We start from the raw sequence: 22849 nt of genomic DNA, 5'->3' as shown, positions 1-22849 counted from the left end.
CAATGCACAAACAGTATGGTTCAAAATACTAGTGAAAATAAGTTTTGCAATATTGAAGATTTTTCCATATATATATATATATATACAGTGGGTACGGAAAGTATTCAGACCCCCTTAAATTTTTCACTCTTTGTTATATTTCAGTCATTTGCTGAAATCATTTAAGTTAATTTTTTTTCCTCATTAATGTACACACAGCACCCCATATTGACAGAAAAACACAGAATTGTTGACATTTTTGCAGATTTATTAAAAAAGAAAAACTGAAATATCACATGGTCCTAAGTATTCAGACCCTTTGCTGTGACACTCATATATTTAACTCAGGTGCTGTCCATTTCTTCTGATCATCCTTGAGATGGTTCTACACCTTCATTTGAGTCCAGCTGTGTTTGATTATACTGATTGGACTTGATTAGGAAAGCCACACACCTGTCTATATAAGACCTTACAGCTCACAGTGCATGTCAGAGCAAATGAGAATCATGAGGTCAAAGGAACTGCCTGAAGAGCTCAGAGACAGAATTGTGGCAAGGCACAGATCTGGCCAAGGTTACAAAAAAATTTCTGCTGCACTTAAGGTTCCTTGACTGTTCTTGAATGGCCCAGCCAGAGCCCTGACTTAAACCCAATTGAGCATCTCTGGAGAGACCTAAAAATGGCTGTCCACCAACGTTTACCATCCAACCTGACAGAACTGGAGAGGATCTGCAAGGAGGAATGGCAGAGGATCCCCAAATCCAGGTGTGAAAAACTTGTTGCATCTTTCCCAAAAAGACTCATGGCTGTATTAGATCAAAAGGGTGCTTCTACTAAATACTGAGCAAAGGGTCTGAATACTTAGGACCATGTGATATTTCAGTTTTTCTTTTTTAATAAATCTGCAAAAATGTCAACGATTCTGTGTTTTTCTGTCAATATGGGGTGCTGTGTGTACATTAATGAGGAAAAAAAATTAACTTAAATGATTTTAGCAAATGGCTGCAATATAACAAAGAGTGAAAAATTGAAGGGGGTCTGAATACTTTCCGTACCCACTGTATATATATATATATATATATAGTTTAGTATAATACTGTAACGTATAATTTATGTAACAATGATAACAAAAACAATATTAATAACAATAATAATGCTAATATATAATACTATAATGTACAGTAGAAATCTGGGTTCCAAATCTTTTTAAACATGTCAACAAAATATTAAAAGTTATATGATTTTGAACATTTTAAATCAAAGAAATATGTTTTTATTCCCAGATTTCCTCAGGCTTTTGCACCTCACTGCACATTTTTAGCGCACATCTAGTTAGAAAATCAATTTTAAAAAAACATTTTATTATTAACAGCTGCTGCGTTTCTTTGAGTACGAACAAGTTAAAAATGAGAGTTTCTATCCTCTTGAATCTCGTGGCTGAAGCTACACGTGAGCGGATGACGCATCAAAGCAAAATCCACGTCAAAGTTCCACTTCCTCCTTTTTAATTCCTGCACATGCTTTCGAGGAGAGAGGAGCTGAGGAGCTGAGAGACGAGTGCACACACTCAGAGTGAATAAGCCTTTAAATGCTCACTCATGCGCACTTTCTGCTAATCAAATTACAGAGGCGTAATTAAATGGCGGGTCGAGGCGAGGTAGGGCGCAGGATAAATCTGCCTTTCAGGGAACCATCTGAAACTTCTCTAGCTGCATAATAATCCCACAACTGACCCACAGGTCCCCTGGAACTGTGTGTGAGAGTGTCTGTGGTGGTGCACATGCAGTAACTGAACGTCTGGGGGAGGGCGCGCCCGTGAGGCAGCACATGTGAGAGACACGTGCTTGGACGCTCCAAATAAACACACACACTGCCTCAATGACACACACTGGTCACAGACAATCCACCGACTGTTGTAATGATTCAGTGTCCTGAATTATCCCTTGCTACACAGTGGCCCCATCTGGCTTATGTACCTCTCTCTCCTGCACTATAATCTCACTCTCTATTCGTCTTATTCCATATCTAATCATATCATCTAATCGTAAAACACTTCACACACTTGGATGAAACATCAAGCACTCTGGATTACAATTGCATTCGGTTAGGTGATGTTAAAGACTTGCTTCTTGCATATGTGTGCTGCCGTGACTCCTTATATCAATTGAAATGTTATAATAATGCTTATGTTTGATTTTATTATATACTTGAGTCTGATTGATCAGTCAAAGCACTGAGTGGTTAAATATGTTTGTATAATGACGATACACTGTATTATTGACCATTGTTCCTGGTAGCCAATCTAGTTTTATGTCTCTCTTTTCACTCCGAGGCCTCTTCCATATCACATAATAAAATAATTTAAACTCAAATCAGTATTTCATGCCCATTAAATGTTTTATTTGGCAAGTTGTAAGAGCGGCAATTAGTGAAATTGAATATTTATTAAATTAAATAATTAAATAAACACTATTATTTATATACTTTAATACATTTAAAAAATAAATATTATTATTATTTTTCCACTCAAATTGTTATTCTGATACATTAATATAATAATAATAATAATAATAAATATGAACATAATACTAAAATAATAATAATGTTTGAGTTGATTATATTTATTATAATATTATTATTATGAATGTGTCGGAATAACATTAAGAGCGGAAAGCTTTATTATATTAATTTTATGAAAGTACAAAAAAGGTCACAGATTTGCATGATTATTTATCTAAAAATAGTGTAAAATTATTTATTACTTAATTTGGTAAATTGTAAGTGTAGTATTCTGGATTATGTAGCGTCAACTCTTCATTATTGCAAAATATACCCAGGGTTTATCAAAACAGCACTTTAAATAAAATGATATATTATGTTAATATTTTTAAATATTCATTTTTTTATGAAGCACCTTGTATTGAATTGAATTGAATTGAATTGTTAACATTACTAAATAATAAATACTTTGGGAAAAATATATTTTTTCTAAAACGTCTGTTATTTGATCAAGCAGATACAGTTATTGGTCATCTCAACCTGGCCAAATACTTGCAGATTAGTCAATCGAGTCAGTCAGTTCACCCTAAAATGAAAATTCTGTCATCGTTACTCACCCTCATGCCGTTTCAAATCTGTGTGATTTTCTTTCTTCTGTTAAACATAAAAGAAATGTTAGTAACCAAACAGTTTTGGTTACCACTGACTTTCAGTGTCATCAAACAAACAAAAAAACATTAAAACATTTCTCAAAATATCTTCTTTTATGTTCCACAGAAGAAAGAAGGTCATACAGGTTTGGAACGACATGAGGGTGAGTAACGATGACAGAATTTTCAGAGTTTTTAACTGAACTACTGCTTTAAGAGCTGACATATATTATAAATACACACAAGATAACTCACCATGTCTCATCTCCCTCTGGCAGGTTAAGCTCCTGCTCTTTGTGTTCCATTCACCTTGATTCCATCCAGTGTCCAATCACAGGAGACTGAGGCAGACCCAACCCTCGCCGCTTTGCTCAGCATATGCAGGGTGAGTATCCGACGGCTGCTATAGGACGGCTCATGGTGACATACCCCCGCATGTATTTCTGCCTCTGGATCAAACGCCTTTACACCTGTTTGAAAGAAACACATCATTCGTCTTGAATTAGCACAAAGAGAGTCAAACAGTGAATTTCTCTAATCAAATCACCTCCTCCCTGCTCCTGTCCTCTAGAGGCTGCACCAAACTTCATTTGTAAAGCAGCTGTGACTCAGTTTGAACACACGGTGGTGCACATGTGCACCAGATCGTTGTGTCTGAACTCTTGCCCCCAGAGCTCGGGCCAAGCTGCTCTCATTAGATGGAAAAGGCCAGCTGATAAATGCGCATCCCTCACGCCTGTGTGTTATTTTTCGTTCTTGCTCTGAAGCCGATATGGCTTCACCTGCAAGGTCAATAAATCTGCCGTTTCCAAGGCAACCCACTCGGCCTCTATCTAATTATAGGAAAGCTGAACTGGGTTATTCCATAATGGCTGACCTCAGTGTTTAATAATTCAGCAGATCATTTCATCTTGGGATTAATTTACTCTTTTTTTTTTTTAAATATCTTAGAGATTTGGTTTGTGAAGGATGTCACACTTTCTGTTCTTTTCGCCATCTCTCTCTCTTTCTCTGCACTGACATGCATTATCACCTGCGTGTCACACCTTAGGATCTCACATTCTTAAACAGCCAATAAAAGTACCTCAATCTGAATCAGTGTGATATATGAAGTCGTGACTCACATGACGGCACCCAAGACAAGATCAGACATGAGGCGCCCCCTGAACACAAACACAATGACCTGCTGAATCTCTTATTTTAGAGACTCTGGTTTTAGATTAGTCAATCTACAATAAAGTAAGTAGAGATGTTGCTTTTTTAATTAAATATTATTTATTATGTTAGTGTCTATAGTCTAATAACTTTTGTGCAAATTAAAATTAAACTTTTTTGCCTTCTGACACTAATAAATGATCATTATACTACATAAATACAAACAATATGTAGGGCCCTATGATGCCCTGTGATGTGGAAAACACGGATGGAATTATGGAATCCAGTCATAAAAATGGAATTTACTGTATGATGCGGAATGTCATGGAATTTGCCAAATTTTGTACGAATAAATCGAAAGTACGTCAGTTCACTTAAATCAGATCACGAAATGGGCTAGTGTCTGTGAATATTAAGCGGCAAAAAGACTTTTAAAGGGGTCATATATGACAATGCTAAAAATAACATTATTTGGTGTAATGAAATGTTTATGTGGTTTAAGGTTCAAAAACACATTATTTTCCACATACTGTACATTATTGTTTCTCCTCTATGCCCTGCCTTTCTGAAACGCGTCGATTTTTACAAAGCTCATCGGTCTGAAAAGCTAGGTGTGCTCTGATTGGCCAGCTATCCAGTGCGTTGTGATTGGCCGAATACCTCAAGCGTGTGACGGAAATGTTACGCCCCTTACCATATTTGGAAACACGCAGCGTCTCCACGACATGGCGGCGCGGCTACTACAGCGAGAATAAAAGTTAGGCCTTCTTTCTTTGTGTAAACATTTGTGCGGTGTTATGCAAATCGTCCAACACAGTGATGTAGACATATGGGGGCGTGTTTATATGAGGTATTTTAGGAGGGCGTGGACCAGTCTTAACTTTTATAAAGAATATCTCTTTGGGTTTGAGACTTTACGGATCTTATATGCATGAACAGCTTGTAACACTCCAAAGACAAAAGAAAACTTGAAATCGCATCTTATGACCCCTTTAAATATGAATCCTGCATGTTCTGAGTGTTTCTGTGTGAATCGTACAGTCTATGGTGTGAATGAATGGCTCAGACCCCGGGTTTTGTTTACTACACAAACTGAAGTGCGTGTGACGCTCCAGATGTTTTCAGCATCTGCCCTCTCACTAAATGAGAACATAAACACATGCCCAGAGCTGCTCTAAGAATCACTTTCTGAGCATTTGACCATTTCATTTTAGAAAAACTGTCATCATATCACACAAACAAAACTCCATCAAGATAAACGTCAGGTTAAACTTGAAGAAATTGTGACAGAAATATATTACTTTTGTATAGAATAATGTATGTCTTATTGTAATACTACAACTACTACTAATAAAATTATTATAAAAACTTTATTTTTAAGGAATAATCACACAATTTTTCTTCCATGTTTTAACAGTACACGTGTTGTGCAGCATTTTGTTTGCCAAAAAATTTGAAAGGGTTTAATTTTCATTGGATTACAAGAAAAGTAAATGAATGTTTTATGCTTTCATTTGAGTACCAGAAATTTTTTTAAAAATAAAACGTATTTCATAGGGCCCTAAAATGACATTTTTTTGTTAAACTTTTAATAAATTACTATTAAATTACATTTCATGATTTCAAGACATGCTTTTTGATTAATAAACTTTAATTTAACCATTAAAATGGAGTTCAGAAAAAAAAAACAGAATGCAGAAAAATTAAAAGGGAGAAAACAGAATTTGGAAAAACATAAAATTTATTTCATAGGGCCCTAAATATGCATTATGAATATGACTCATTATTTTATAAATATTATTAAGAATAACAATAAAAATAATTTTTGATTCATTATAAAATATCACTAATCATGAACGCTGTAAGCAATTCTTGGGTCTGGTACAAAATCTTTAATATACAAAAAAACAAAAACAATAATAATAATACTAATAATAAAATAAAAAAATACAAAAACTTTTTCTCTCATAATTCAGACTTCTAGAATTGTGACATATAAACTTGCAAGTTGCAAGTTATAAGATATAAGATATAAACACTAGATTAGGGACCAATTCTGACTATTAACTAGCTGCTTATCATGCATATTACTAGCATATTGGCTGTTTATTAGTACTTACATATTAACACCTTATTCTGCATGACCATATTTTAGATCCCTTAATCCTACTCCATACCAAAACTTAACAACAACCTTACTATTAAAAAGCAGCAAACTAGGTATTAATTGAGGCAAAAGTAATAGTTAATAGTTAGTTAATAGTAAGAATGTGTGACGAAACTCAGAATTGCAAGATATAAAATATAAAAAGAATTGCGGGTTTATATCTCTATGAAAAGTTGCAATTCCTTTTTTAAAATCACGTGGCAGAAACAAGCTTGTATTTAGACAAAACAATTTTTATTGTTAGGTTATAGGACATATTGTTTTATTTCGTTCAGCCATTACACGCATATTGTAAAGAATCAAAGTATATCAATCTGAATGCTATAACTGATTTTATTCAACAAGCTACTGTAGTTGCACTTTTCCCATTCAATAGTTCTGGTCAATAGCTTCTATTGTCACTCTAATGGAACAATCTGATTCAACCATAGAGCCTTGAACACAATCTGAACATTCAGAAACAACTAAAAAAAAAAAAAAAACTGTAGCAGTATTTCAGATGACCACAATGTCCTGATTCGATCAGCTAATGGTATTGGTAAATGGTATGGCTATTTGTAAAACCAGTAACAAATTAAGCAGACCGAAAGCAGCTTAAATTCTGTTGCTCTGTGAAACCATTCAAGCACAGAGAGTGGACATACATTTGTATACAGCACATGCACACAGTCCATATGGCTAAAACAGATTTTGGCAGAAGAGGACTCTTGGGATGCCAAGAAAATGACTGGATTTGCAAAACAAAATTGACCTCTCTCATTTCCTCCCTGGTGAAGGACCACTCGCCCCTTTTTCCATCTCTCATTTATTTTCAATGGGGATATAAAGCAAGCAGAAACAGGAAACCAGCATTGTGTGTTTAGAATTAAATAACAGAAACTCAAATAAGTGCCTTGAGCACCAAGTCGGTTTCTTTCGCTATGATATTGTGGGTATTAGTCAGGAAATGCATGTCTGGGCAGATTGTCTACAGTAGTTGAAAAGCTAAAACCATGTCAGCAAAGTGGCGGATTTGTCAAATACACTTTAAGAAGATGTTTTTAAACTCTATACTTGTTTTTATAGATGTTTTTAACATCTATACATGTTTTAAAGCACTGAACCATTAAAAAAAGCAAAGTCAAACACACTGACTGGGACACTTGGTCTCTCCCTCTCTCAAAAGTCTAGGACGAACGTGGGATGAGTCTTTCACTATAGTTAATTGAAGACAAGACAATCAAATTGAAACGCTTCATTTTTCCCCTATGCAAGTAAAGACAGTCCTAAAAGCAGTTAATGGCCCACAAAAGAGGGAATCTAAAAGATTATGTTGTGGAACTGATTCACACTCACACTTAGTATGAAATTTACAGTTATCTTGAGGTCAGCTTTAACATTACATCCCTCACAACACATCACAGAACCATAACTGAGAGGAAGGTGAGAAACGGAGTATGATTGACATGCTGTGTGGGAGTTTGTGCTTTCCAAGTATGATAAAAGCAGAAAACGTGACAGCTGTCAGCTGTTTTGTTTCCTGTGAGGTTACAACTGAATTGTTTGAGACACCACAAAAACTACTTGTGGTAAGAAGAAATTTCGGTCCCACTTTATTTTAAGTGGCCCTAATACCTGTGTACTTACATAGTAACTAGATGTGTACGTAGTATGTAACCACAGTGTAAGTACACATTGGTACATAGTGTCTAGAGCTGTAATATTTCTGTAACTACACACATGTAACAACTAGGGCTGTTGCTGCTGTGTAACGTCAGAGTAATTACATGGTAAATCCATAGGAATTGTTTACTTAATATAAAGTGTAACACTTTCTTTACCAAAAAGTGCTGTTACCAATGTCCTGTGACACATTTGTACTTTCATTACCAAAAAGTGTTGTTACCAATGTCCTGTTACACATTTGTATTTGCACATACCATTCAGTGTGTTGTTACATGTGTGTAGTTACACAAACATTACAGCTGTAGATACTATGTACCAATGTGTACTTACACTGTGGTTACATACTAGGTACACATCTAGTTACTATGTAAGTACACAGGTATTAGGGCCACTTAATATAAAGTGGGACCGAAATTTCTAAAAAAAAAAATTTAAAAAAACACACAATTTCTATCTATTTACAAAAGCAGATGAAATGAGGTCACACTGCTTAAGACATTCTTTGAGACACTGGCCAACCGAAGCTCTTAGTAAATGAGGGAAGTCGCTGCCAGAAAGTAGGTCATGGGAATTTCCCAAAACTGAGCTGTGTATTGTGCATGGGACCACCAAAATCCTCATTTATGGGATATTACAGTAAACAAACACTGTCTACTATGGTGAATACACTGCGTGACAAAAACTTTGCATCTGCTGAAAATCAGATATCAAAACAAAAGCTTCTTGACTATGAAATGTTCTTTTGCATTACCTATACCAGGAGATATGATGACAGCCATCTGATCAGCATGCAAGTCTCACTTATAAAACTAAGGCACTTTTATTAAGTTGCAATAGATCATTTGCATAAGTGATTCAAAAGAAAATGTAACTGGCCACAGTTTTTAAGGGGTATTTTTGAGTAGGTTCTTTAATGGTTAAATTGATTTATTATTCATAATAACAACACTGTGTGCAAAATGTCCCTTTGTAAAGAAAAGGGATCGTATGAACAAGGATTGACGTCAGTATATAATTAACTTCTACTTTTTCCCTTATTCCTTCTGTTTTATTTATCTTTCCACACATATTTTTCTACATACTTTGATGTGTGAAATAGGTGTTACAGCAACCCTTCTATATAAAAAAGCGCAGATATTCCAAAAATTTCTCCAATTTACATTATATATCTACTAAAATACTGAAGCACTATCCTTCTTTCTGTTAAAAAGGATTAAAAAATAAAAATTTGATAAAAATATATATATTTAAATGTCAAAAATTGAAATGTCATCTATGACACTAAAGAAACAGCTAGGATATATAGACATATAAGAGTAGGATAGGATATATAATAGTCGTGATTGTATTTTTTGCTGACAAAGAAGAATATGGAGTCAGCAGCTCCTTTTATTCATATCTTAAAAATGAAAAAAAAACCAAGCTATTAAAAATACCAACATTTATAAATAACTCTGTATCCAATTGAAATCAATGACCAGTTGAAGCCATTAAGGACTTGTTTTCATTTTAAGGCATGCCTGATTCTATCTCGAAACTTACTGAATGACATTTTAAGCATCTGGCAATGATGCCTATGTGAAACCTGCAGTGAACCAGAAGGAAAGAGCATGCTAATGTGTGTGTCATGTGCTTTCAATGGCTCAGTTCCTCGTCAGGCATTCGTCAGTTCATAGAGTGCAGCTGGTCTAGTGACTTACAGTTTGAGATGTAAATGTGCCTGCCAAACTGAAATGTAAATCAATCAAGTCATTGTCTCTGAAGTGCTCTAGTGCGGACGAGTATTGTTTTTTAAGTCCAGGTAAGGTGGGCAGGGGTACATGCAACATAAAGTACCGAGGAGAAAAAGACTCCTTTCCCAATCAAATCCACAAGAGCTTAATGGCAACTCTTAGTAAAGGGTGACATTTCTAGGGCCCTATAAAATCTGTTTTATTTTTTCCCAAAGTCTGTTTGAATTTTTTTCCCAAATTCAGTTTTTCCCGTTTTAAATGTTCTGGATTCCGTTGTTTTTTTTTGTTTTTGTTTTTCGTTTAAATTTTTCTACACTCTGTTTTAATGGTTAAATTAAATGTTATTCATCCAAAAAGGCCCTGTGAAATATGTTTTATTTTTTTCTCAAATTCTGTTTTATTCAAAAGCATCTCTAATTAATTGATTTTATTAAAAAAATAAATTATTCTGTTAATTTTTTTCCAGAAATAATTTTGTGTATTTACATTTTTCTGCTAATTACATTTTGGTAAATAATTTTTCTGGTAAATATTCCTCTAAAAAGAATGTTTTAATAATAATTTTATTAGTAGTAGTAGTACTATCATTACATTAAGCAATATTTCTGTCAGTTTCTTCAAGTGAAACCGAACTTTGATTTTGATGAGTTGCTGTGAAAACCTTTAAATGTCTGTCTGTACATATGACGATAGTTTTACTCAAAAGAAAATGCTCATGAAGTGAATCTCAGAGCAGCTCTGGAGATTGTTTACATGTTCATATATTGAGGCGGCTGAGGCTGAAAACACTGCGAGCATCACGTGCGCTTCAGTATCTGTGTAGTAAACGAAACCGCGCGTCTGCGCCATTCATTCACACAGAGACACACGCAGAACAAGCAGGATTCATATTTAAATAGTTTTTTTTTTTTTTTTTGCGGCTTACTATTCACAGACACTATATCACGTTTTGATTTAAGTGTACGAACCTACTTTTGATGTATCCATCCAAAATGTAGCAAATTTCGTGACATTCCGCGTTATACAGTAAATTCCGCTTTTATGACTGGATTCCGCGATTCCGCCTGTGTTTTCCACCTCACGGAAATCATAGGGCCCTACATTTCTGTCTTGATTTAATATATTTCAAAAGTAAGAGCGGAGCTGAAAATGACTATTTCTGACATTTACCTTTTGAATTTTAAAAAATAATAATAATTAGTATTTTTTTAAGCAGCATCTTTTAAACAGGATCAATTTATTTGAAAAGCGAAATTACAGAAGAAAATAAATAAATAAGTGGTTTATTCTTGTAACAAGAAAAATAATTAACAATACTCAAACTATTCTTTTAATTAAGCCTTATTACCTTACATAGTTTTGCTTCTCAAGTAAACTTGTTTTATTTTAATTATGTTTAGATATTTTTATCGGAAACAAAACAAAAAATGTTTTTTTTTTTAGTGTGAACGCTTCTAATGTGCCTTACAGACGGAGTAGTAAAGGCCTTGTTAAACCATCAAATAATCTACTGCTTGTTACTGTAGTAACTGTCCTCCTATTTGGCCTTCAACAACAAGTGAAGAACAGAATATTGTTGTTTTTCAGAGTGATTATTTTAGGTACTGGCAGCTGAGGTCAAGAGGGTTGAAAACAAATGAATGAAATGTATGATCGATGCCTTCTATGTGCTGTCGATAACAACTGTGTCTTCGCTGTGACTGTGAGCACTGGAACCCTTGCATGAGTCAGAACAGCATGTAACATTCACGAGAAGGCAATGTGACGAGTGGGATGAAGAATCTGATTTATCCCTGACATTGTGGTTAATTAAGTTGTTAGTGCAGAGCCGAGCTGACAACCGGCAACTCAATGAGACACTTGCGATTGCAGTATGCATTCACTGTGAAACACCTCATGGCCTTCGATCACGTCATATAAAGACCTACTGCGCACTTTAAGATTGCTCTTTTAATTGCATAGCAAATGGCGAAAACAACTTTCAGTATGATCAGTATAAGAAAATATATGCTGCTGTCAAATAAAACATTCTGCAAAATTATTGTGGCTGATGCATATAGCTATGGCAAAGCTATGAGAGATTTAAGGTGAGGTGCATTTGTGAGATGCATAAAAGCTGTGGAAGAAATCACCAATTCAAATGTCTAAATCCAATCATGTTGTTAACTGAATCATCAGCCCACCCTCATGGCGCTCCAAGCCCGTATGACCTTTTGAGTGTATGATGATGACAGCATCATGTATTGACCTTTAGCATTAGGTCATGGAACTAAGCTGGATATGGATCATAAGCTATTGCTCAATTTGAATTCCAAACGAGAAATGTCATAACCACACAGTAACAATGAAACTATGGTCAATTTTCGTAACTGTATGAAGAACTTGAGAACGAAACACTACCGTTCAAAGGTTTGAGGTCAGTACGATTTATTTTATTAAAAGAAATTAATATGTTTATTCAGCAAGGATGCTTAAAATTAATCAAAAGTAATAGTAAAAGAGATTTATAAAGTGATAAAAGATTTCTATTTCAAATAAATGGGTTTAACTTACACTGTTACGCAGATGACATTCAATTTTATTTTAGCGCACCTTCCACCTCCACCTGCATTAACTAATTGCATCAAGGAACTCAAGTTTTGGCTGGAGGCAAATTACCTTAAATTGAACTGCTAAAACTGAGGTAATTCTGATTGGCTCTAAAGCTGTAGTATCTAAGCGCTCTGGTCAACTGATGGATCTGGATGGTGATCTGATTATGCCCTCCACTAAAGTTCGCAGTCTTGGTGTTCTCATTGATTCCACTCTTTCATTCAATGATCACATTGGTAAAGTAGTAAAGACAGCTTTTTTCCACCTGCGTAATATCTCGCGTATTCGATCCTCTCTCAGTCAGCAGGATGCTGAAACTGTTATACATGCCTTCGTCACATCTCAACTAGATTACTGTAATTCACTTCTTTATAGCCTGTCAGCTAATAATATCAAACGAGTACAATATGTTCAAAACTCTGCAGCTCGCTTGATTACCCACACAAGAAAGAGCTATCTTACCCCAATCCTCTATCACCTTCATTGGCTTCCGGTTTCTTTGCGCATAAACTACAAGATACTAATTCTCACTTATAAAGCTCTCCATAACCTTGGTCCTACATATTTATCGGACTTACTTCTGCCTTATGTTCCTGCCCGTTTGTTACGATTTTCTAGTGAGGGATTGTTAGTCAACCCTAAGTTTCGGGATCTAGAGCTTTCAGTGTTGTGGCTCCCAGATTGTGGAATGCTCTTCCCCAAAATATCCGTCAAGCATCCTCCCTTCTTTCCTTCAGAAACCTCTTAAAAACACATTTTTTCTCTGAGCATTACTCTTCAGCTCTCAGTCTGTAATTTGTACCGTTATGGATGTTTATCTACATTCTCATGTATCTCTAATCTAACTTTGTAAGTGGTCTCTGTATATTACTCTCAGCTCTTACTATGTGTTCTGTCTTCTGGTTTTGATGTTTATCTGTTTCTGTTCCTTAAACCTGACTTGTAGTGACCTTGGGTTTTGTAAAGGCGCTATATAAATAAAAATTATTATTATTATTATTATTAAATGTTTTTTATATTTCTACTAATCAGAGAATCTTATTATAAGATTGTTTGTTGTCTTATGTTTTTATGTTTACCTATGATTATGATTACCTGCCAAGGGACCGCGGATGAAAACTAGCCATTGGCTTAATTCAGTACAATGCATGAAATGGAAACATTTATGTTAAAATTGTGCATGGTCCCTTTTCAAATAAATGTAAATAAATAAAAAATAATATCTTATAGAATATTAAGCAGCAAAACGGTTTCTTGAGCAAATAAGTATATTAGAATGATTTCTAAAGGATTATGTAACACTGGATGTTTAAACTAATGCTGTGAACAATAAATAGCTAAATAAATGTTTTATTTCTTTTATATTTATCTTTCCATTTATATTTATTTTATATTTACCATTAGAGTTAAATAAAACTATGGCTGTCAATATAATAAAATAACAAATAATCCCATGTGTCTTTTGAAAGCAGAATTAAAACATTTGTATTTGATTTTGCATTTGAATTTGTAATATTTTACTCTTTTTCTCTCAAATTTGCTGCCGAGCCCCTAATTTGAAAAAGAAGAAATATTTAACCTGACATATACAGTGTGCCCTTATTTCCCATCAAGTTACAGGGTTGTGTAAGAAAATGCAAAGTGCTGCATTAGTGTCTGTGTCAAATCATGTTAAGTTCAAATAAATATTGTAAAAGACTCTCACATGTTTTCACGGTGTAAAGGAACACATCCTTACCTTACCTTGATCTGCAGTGCCAACTAACCCTAAAGTAAATCTGCCATTGAGTTTCTGCTTGCTAACGATGCATAGGACAAATCAGATTGTTGGCGGTAATGCAACATAAATCCAATGTTTGAATTTGCACTTACAACAACCCCTGATCCCCTCTGAGTCTACAAAACACAGGCATTAGGTCCATGAGGTCCATGGCACCAGCAGGCTAAGCATTAGATTTAGGGGTTAGCTGGGTCTTAGCAGGACTGTCGTTCCTGGGGAAGAAATGGAGAGCATGGGGGGAGGAACCTAGGGAATACAAACATAACCTACCAGTATAGGTTCATGCTTAAAACATTCTAGGCAAATGTAGGCTATAGATGGGCAGGAGTTGGATTTAGGTCCTCTGGCAATAAATATCCCAAGAGCTCCCGAGAGGTAAAAAAACAACAGACCCTAGGTTACACAGTAAACATCGGATTCACAGCCAACATGTTCCATCACTTATTATATACTGCAGAGCTCCTACAAACCCCACACAAACAGGGCAATATATTCTCAAATATATTCAACAATATAATTAATAATTTAATCAGAGCTTTATTTCCCAGGGGCAAAAACAATGAGAGTTTTTAAATGACTGAATCTTAATTGCGGTCACAGCATTAAGCTTGAGCAGATCAATTTACACTAAATACAACTAAAAGAATACATAGTGACAAACAGCAGAATTTATTAAGGGAGAAATCTTTCTTCATTCCTCATTTTACACAAAGAAATGAAAATTAGTTTTGATGAATACTCAATAATAGCCTATATAAGCATTTTTGACAAGCTGAACACTAATCATTTCATCTTTATAATAGTCAACATAAACCATTACTGTAGGTGATAGCTGAATATGTCAGAGCTTTATCAGTTTGGCATTTACTATATAATAAAGATCATTCCTTCTTAAGTTCAAAAGTTTTTCGTCTTTTATTTGAAAGTGGAGATTATCTTGATGGTGAAAGTTCACATACTAACTGGTACACTTTGGTGTTTACAGCACTAAAGAGAAATACACTGTACTGTATTACAATAAAAATATTAAAATAATCATCATGTATATCATGTATGTACATCATGTATGTGTTGCAGTATGGGATCCCTGTCAATTACACATTACTGTTTGCATATTAAAAAAACAACAAGATACAAACTGTGCCAATGCCATACTGGAAAATATACACAGTAAAAATAACAACAACAACAAAACTAAATGTTACCTTAGACAGCAATATCTACCTAATTTAGCCCATATAAAAATAAAAATGAGAGAAAAAAATATATTTTACAAAATTATTATTCAGAAAGGATGCATTCAATTGATCAAAAGTGACAGTAAAGACAATTATAATGTCACAAAGATTTCTATTGCAACAAATGCTGTTTCTATACATAAAAAAACCCTTAAAAATGATAATTAATGTATTTATGTTGATTCAGTAATGTTACATAATATTTTCAACTTAAAAATAATAACCAGTCAGTTAGATGTTACCATTTTTAGGTTACCTTTTTTTTTTTTTTTTCAGTTTATGAATAAAATAATTGTTAGATTTTATATTTTATATTTTAACTGCAGGATTATGCAGCGTTTTAACACTTACATGAGCAGTAATGTATTTTTTAAGATGGTGTATAGAATCATCAAAACCCCATTCCCTGTCTCACATTTCTCTCAATGTCTGATTGGATGTTTGATTCAGATCACATTAGGAGCATATTCACACTTTCCACGGCAAAAACACAACTCATATTTCTGCTAATTAGTGAAAGTCTAGTGCTGTTTTGTACAGTACACAATATTCTTACTCTAGAGACACAGTATAGCAAACAAGGTTAAGGGTCAATACAGATCAGTGCACAATCCAGTGTAAATGGAGATATTGGTTCTCTGCAGAGACCTTGATGTACACAAACCAACACTGAATTCACTTCACTTCCCAGGTGGGTTCTCAGTCCTTTTGTAGCCCCTGTTGTTTCTGTTATTCAAAGCAGTGTAGCTTTTCCTATAAAAAGCTACTTTTTCAGAGAAGTAGCTCTACAAAGCTGTTTTATGTCATATTATATTGTGTACGCAGCTTTACAGCTGTACAAACTGAGGTGATAATCAAACATGTGCTCCTAAAATATCCTCTCTTTCTCTCAAAAGTGAAAGTATTGGAAAGTCTGAGTCATTTTAGTGAAATAGTTTGTTTGTAAAGTTCAAATAAATTAACCGTTCAAAAATAAACGAATCACCAATTCAAGCCTCTATATAAACAGTCTCCCAAATCGATACCCATTCAACCAAAAACCCTCATGCTTGCAAGCTTAGCAAACTAAAGCTTGAAAGTAGATTCGCCAACACTGCTCTTTACACATGTGATAACTGCAAAGAGAGGAAGTGGTACACTAAAAAAAACAAACAAATCATTTTTCTCTGTTCAAAATGGAATGAATACTAACTGAACACTTACTGAATAGTATTAGAGTATACTCTGATGCTGTTTTAAAAAACGGTAACTGAAAAAACTAGCTATATAAGTATGTGTAAACACAAAAGCAAGTAAAAATCCCATTCATTTTCTCCATGGGAAAACTGATTTTGAGCGATAATAATTAATAAACCATACCCAAGGCCATGATTCTGCAAAGAACATCACAGGCACCTCTAATGCCACAGGCTATATCAACATTAATCCATATATATTTAAAATGAGTATTTTTGTTTTTTAAACGCTCTCCGTCTATAGGTTTTAAATGCTTACCATTCGTCCACTCTAACACATCTGAAAATGCCTAGGCCTTAGGGGTGTGCCCGAAGCATGAAACAAATAACGCATTATACGGAGCCAGTAAAAGGTTAGCCGCTTGCTAGCGGTAGCCTGTTGCATTACAGTACATGAAAGTTCACTTACCACATATACAGTGTAAGGAGAAATGTCTGATAGGATGATGGCGAATGATTTGCAGATCCTGAGCATCAATGACAAACATCTAATCTTGTCAAATGTGTGGTAAGTACTGCCGCTCCATAGTATAGAGTCCTTGTGATCGTGAATCTCGAAAGTGAAAGTGAAAGTAAAATGAGAGCGCCCAATCGAAAGCGGTTTCAATAGCGGCTCCCTGATGCCCGCAATTTATATACAGTCGCCTATACTTACCCAACGATATAATTGCGAGAAAAAGTATTGAAATATGTTTTTATCCTCCCATCTCGTAGGCTATTTATTCCCTTTAGGGTTTCCGTAGTACACTTCATTTCCTTTCCGAACACGGAACTGGGATGCGGCGGATTGCGGGAGAGGGGGTGGTGGTGGGAGGGTGGAGGAATCACAATGTCAGCTTAACATCGTGATGTCTGTCAGCCATCGGCGATGGACGATGGCATCGTCTATCGGCCCAACCCTAACAGTGATAAAGGCTATGTCGATTAGCATTGCATTCTAAATATATTTTCCTTATTAAAAATACCCAAGATTGCTTGAAGAACACAGATAAACCGTATATTTTGTGCAATCGTATGTTTATTGTCTTCAAGTTTCATTAGTTAAAATTTCTCTATCTCCATTGTGCGTTTTATTCAGCGTTAACTGGATACCTTTGTCCATATTAGGGATTTCATGGAACGTGGTCAGTAGTATTACTTCTGCTATGCATATGTGGAGTTTCTGCGCAAGGGCACCCTCCGGCTTTCAGTATGAATTAAACAGTCATTACATTACGTGTGTGTACTCAGTAATGTTCACAACACCCTATTTTGGGTAAAAATAGGAAAAAGAATATTTTTCTCTAAAGAAACAGGATTCCCTGAATTATCATTATTGATATTATTATCACAATAAATACCAGAAATATCGTGATATATTTTTAAGCCCATATCGCCCAGTGACGTCAAAAGCTGGAGACTATTCACTGCTGGATACCTTACATTTTTCAATTCATGAGTAAAATAAAGTCTGTGTTAAACATAAAATGATGATACTTTGACGCTTTGTATATACCGAAAAAGCACATTTTGAAGCAGTTCTGTTCATTTTTAAAAACGTATGTTTCTAATAAGTAGCTAGATAAGAATGTTTGGGGTGTGAGTGTGCATGGTTTACGTTGTAGAACAAAATGTTCAAGTATTGTCAAGTTATGTTTACCACAGGCTTTATTTTACTCATGAATTGAAAAAAAAAACCCATAGGAAAATCTCGTGGAAACCAGCAGTCAATTAGTCTTCCGGTTTTTGACGTCACGACTGCAGCGCTCTATGACAGTACAAACATGGATATATGTGTGGCTACGATATGCGTCACTTGACTAAACATGCGTTATTATTTTCGAATACCACTTTCAGTTCACATTACAAAGTGAAAACTGTTTTAAAATATATCCAGAGCATCCTAAAAAGCTCAGTTTTCACTAAACAAAAACGCAGTTTCAGTGTGAACTAGGGCTGCACAATTATGACAAAAAACATTATTGTTGGTTATTCCCTTGAAATTGTAATTGCGATTATTAATTACGATCATCATAATTTACATTGATTGATGTTTATACCATTGTTTGAAGCAAGCGCATGCCATATTTTTAGATGAAAATGAACAAGCTGAAAACACTAACTGAAAAACCTTTATTGCTTTTCTATAGTATTAAGCCTCAAATGTGAACTATACATTGGATTGGTTTCTTCTTTAAATAATGCTATACTAAAACTAAAATTATAACAATGGAAAAACCCTCAAGATAACATGTAGAAAGAAAAGAACACCTCTTAAGCACACAGAATAACATAAGTGGATTTTGAACAATTAATTGCCGCTTTGTATGATTACGTAATTGTGGCATCCGTAATTGTAATTGCGATTAGAAATTTGATTAATTGTGCAGACCTAGTGTGAACGAAAGGCAAAATGTAGAGAAAACATGCATTTTCAGATTTATCCTGATAGACATAGCCACAGTCATTTCAGCCCAAAACTGCTAAAAGTGGCAATCTGTTGTTATGTTACAGCAATTATATAAACAAATGGCTGTTAACTCAATCTACAGGAGTTGTGTTACTCATAATTAGGCCTATCACGATAACAACTGTTTATTGTGCGATATATTGCCCCAGAAATAATTGTGATAAGCGATATTATTGTCATTTTAAAGACCATTTTATGCCACTAAATATATAATCATAATGTAACAGCATAATAATGCAAGAAGGCCAACACACTTCCAAATGACAACAAACTTTACATTTTTAAGAATATTTAGATCATGGAAATGAAGTATCAAAATATTAGATACCTTAAAAAACTTGAATAAATAGTAAATAAGCATTTTTTCTAACAAAAAGTGCAAAGTAACAAGTAGAAAAAAAGAAAAATGCACAAAGAACTTTTATGGAGATTTTTCCATCTACAGATTTTTCCATGACCTTCTTTTCTCTGTAAATTAAGGGTACACACTATTGCTGAAAAACACAATCACTACTTAGCAGTCAGATGTCCGCATGCACAAAGGCACAGATCCCTAAACAAGGCCATATCTTCAGATTAAACTTTTGTAGAAGCATTTTTGAAATTTGAACTAGGACCTCATGACTACACCACGTTATGTACGAAAAGCTGCAAAAGGCTCAGGTGCAAGTGGAATGTACAAAAAAACACAGTGACATATATATTGAGATATATTGCGTCACCAAAAATTATTGAGGTCATGTACATATATTGCGCGATAAGTCGATATATTGATTATTGCGACAGGCCTACTCATAATGAATGAGTACTTCATGCATTTCTATATATGTCTGTGTTTGCCCAAATCACTATCAGCCTAGTTTTTTTTTCTTTGTCTCTATGGCGCTCAAGGTGTGGCACCATCGTAAGTGCGGCAGCACATAGTTATGTTGCCAACTTAACAGACATGTCACACTATAGCAAAAAGGCAAACACATAGTTGTGAGGGAAAACAGGGAGGTGAGGGCACAACAAACCTGACAAACACATAAATCACACCACTGGAATATATATACATGCTCTCTTCCTCTTTCACATATCCATGCGGACACGCACAGGATCAACAATCTGCACGAGGTGAATGAGGGGCCAGACGGAGGCCAGTGAAACGCGATCCGCTTCAATCTTCTGGTTACAGTGCTGTTGCTGTAATGCAAAATGGCTTTTTGGGGAGACGCAGGGGTCACGGTCCGACCCTGGGGACATTTCCACTGCACCTGTGCCACTCTGTACAGTCACTGACACTTCATACACTTATGGCACACAGTACCACACGTGCATTTAATATACCGAAGCATTCTTGGTAAGCCTTTCTGGGAAAAGAGGGGTATGTGCATTTCTGTCGACTGCATGTAGACTGCACAAGGAATTATGAAATTAACAAGTAAAATTAGTTCTGTCAAATCTGTTGGCAGGCTTACAGAGCTGTTTGACACTGATATTCTGACACCATCTGTGTGCAATGCAGTCAAGAAATATGATATTTTTCTCTGTACATCAGGCATATGTTCTGATCATGCCATCTGAAAGGCTTTTCTAGCCAAAGGGGATAAAAGAAAGGAGAACAGTGATTTGAGCCCTCAGATGTGACTCACAGAAAATGACCAATTTATCATGGATGCGTGTCATCCAAACTGTTAACAGCGAATGTTTAACATTAGTCACACTAATAACACATGGCTTGATAGATCAGTAATACATAACTTTGATTTTATTGTACAGGCTTATGATGTGATGTGGGGGGAACTGTGAAAATGTTATAGTCTGGTAAATATGTATTATGTTTTTGAAAGAAGAAAGAAGATTTATTTGAAATAAGAATCTTCTGTAACACTATAAATGTCTTTACTGTCAACTGATCAATTTAATGTGCCCTTGCGGAAACTTTTTGTGTAACTCACCCACACTAAAGTGGTAACTAAGTTCTAGTATTAGCAGTTTCAACAACCTCAAACCCTGAAAAGGGTGTCCAAATGGCCCCGTTCCGTGGGCCCAGTTTTGTTGCGATCATCCATCACACAGTCTGTTCACACTTCTTACATCTGGAAAATGTTTAGGAACCATTCATGCCAAATACTTCACATCACTAAACTGTTTCTTCAAGCAAGCTGCCAAACTACTACATCCTGTCTGGATTTCCCAGTCCCTCTTACCTCCAGCGGTTTAATATGAAATACAGCAGAACGAGACTTTACACTTACAACGGTCTCACATCTAAGGATGTAACCAGACACACAAGCCACTCATGACATGCACTCTTAAAGAGGCAGTGCTCTTCAAAAGATCGTAGGCTGAAAACACTGCCATAATATGTTATTGTCCCTTTACATTATTATTATATGATCATCTATAGATCTTTTAAAAAACTGGCACAAATCTCCAATATTATAAGAAATAATATTGTGCATCCCCACCTACAGCCCATATTTGGGGTCATTTTTAATCATCAGTGTTTCATACTGGATTTCATATTGTAGGCCTGAGAATATAGCACTTTAAATGTCTCTTTCTCTCTCTCGTTCTTGTTTTTTATTGGTTGCTTATTTATACAGGGCTCAGGGGAATGTGAGAAGTATACTTTAATATTGGCTCATTATGCCCACAAGTCCAAACATATGTAAATAATCCAACTGCAAGACAATAAGTTCATTATGTAGCTGCAAATACACAAATGCATTCGCACATGGCATATATTAGTAACATGATTAATTAGCAGGCATGAGGGGAAGCAAATAATGAAGATCAATGTAACACAAATGATGTGTAAGAAACAAAGAAGCACAAACTTCTGCTGTTTTGCATGTGCTATTTGAATATTTTTGCAAAACTCAAAATTCTCTCTGCAACCACTTCCTTCCTCCAGTGGCACAGTCAAACTGGCTTCTGCTGTACTAACACTGATGCCAACTGTCAACAAGTGAGTGCTACAATATTAGATCAAACAAACATAGATCTCCAAGAAAAGTTACATAAATCTTACACGAAAAGAAGGTTGTGAAATTAAATCTGAAACCTTTTAACAGAGAACTGACTACCATAATTCCACATCCTTCATTTTAGATCTACTGTATGAAGAGAACTGAAGTTTCAGGAAAGCCTCAGGATGTTTTTCTGTTGCAGAGATTACATCTAGAAAAGAAAGTCAGTCATTCTTCATTATTAAATGTCTGAGACATATAAGAAATCCTTAATTGGAACATATTTATTCATGTTTAAAATTTAGATATCAACTTAGAATTGTGATTTTGTCCTGAATATCAGGGTGCTGCTGTTACTTCATTGTACTTTACCCACTAGTGTAGTGATATCCCATAAGTGCTTTATCCCATAAAACACTGCGGCCTCACGTCTTTGATGTTTCATAGTAGCCTAATAACATCTCATGACTGATAGATTAGAGTTTACGGTGCACTTATCTTCACCACGTTAACAACTACCTTCATCATGTTTTCATAAACTTCCTCTAGGAATGCCATCACGTCTTATTTGCATGCATTTTTGACCTTGAAGCTGTTGAACATGTTGGGCTGCTTACTGTACTTAGGTTCTTCTGTTCTAAAATGTTATAAAATGTGAAGTTGATATCCCAGTGTAAAAGAAAAAATATATATTTCTACATAAAATCACTTTATTTGTTAAATAAAGCAAAATTTACTTTTTGGCCTAAT

At 35.0% G+C, this 22849-nt stretch overlaps 1 protein-coding gene across 2 annotated transcripts in view; it reads right to left on the bottom strand.

The window, feature by feature from the left end:
• The window catches only part of thraa (thyroid hormone receptor alpha a), a 41785-nt gene that overhangs the window by 11730 nt on the left and 7206 nt on the right, over positions 1–22849 (bottom strand). For both annotated transcript variants that reach the window (XM_016487683.1, XM_016487685.1), the window contains exon 2: positions 3384–3598. In XM_016487683.1, the coding sequence (XP_016343169.1) occupies positions 3384–3433 (50 nt within the window). In that variant the 5' untranslated portion in view covers positions 3434–3598. The remainder of the gene's footprint in view (positions 1–3383; positions 3599–22849) is intronic.

The sequence above is a fragment of the Sinocyclocheilus anshuiensis genome, unplaced genomic scaffold, assembly GCF_001515605.1.
Source record: "Sinocyclocheilus anshuiensis isolate Anshui unplaced genomic scaffold, SAMN03320099.WGS_v1.1 scaffold813, whole genome shotgun sequence".
NCBI classification, from domain to species: domain Eukaryota; kingdom Metazoa; phylum Chordata; class Actinopteri; order Cypriniformes; family Cyprinidae; genus Sinocyclocheilus; species Sinocyclocheilus anshuiensis.
This window is presented reverse-complemented; position numbering and strand designations above follow the sequence as displayed.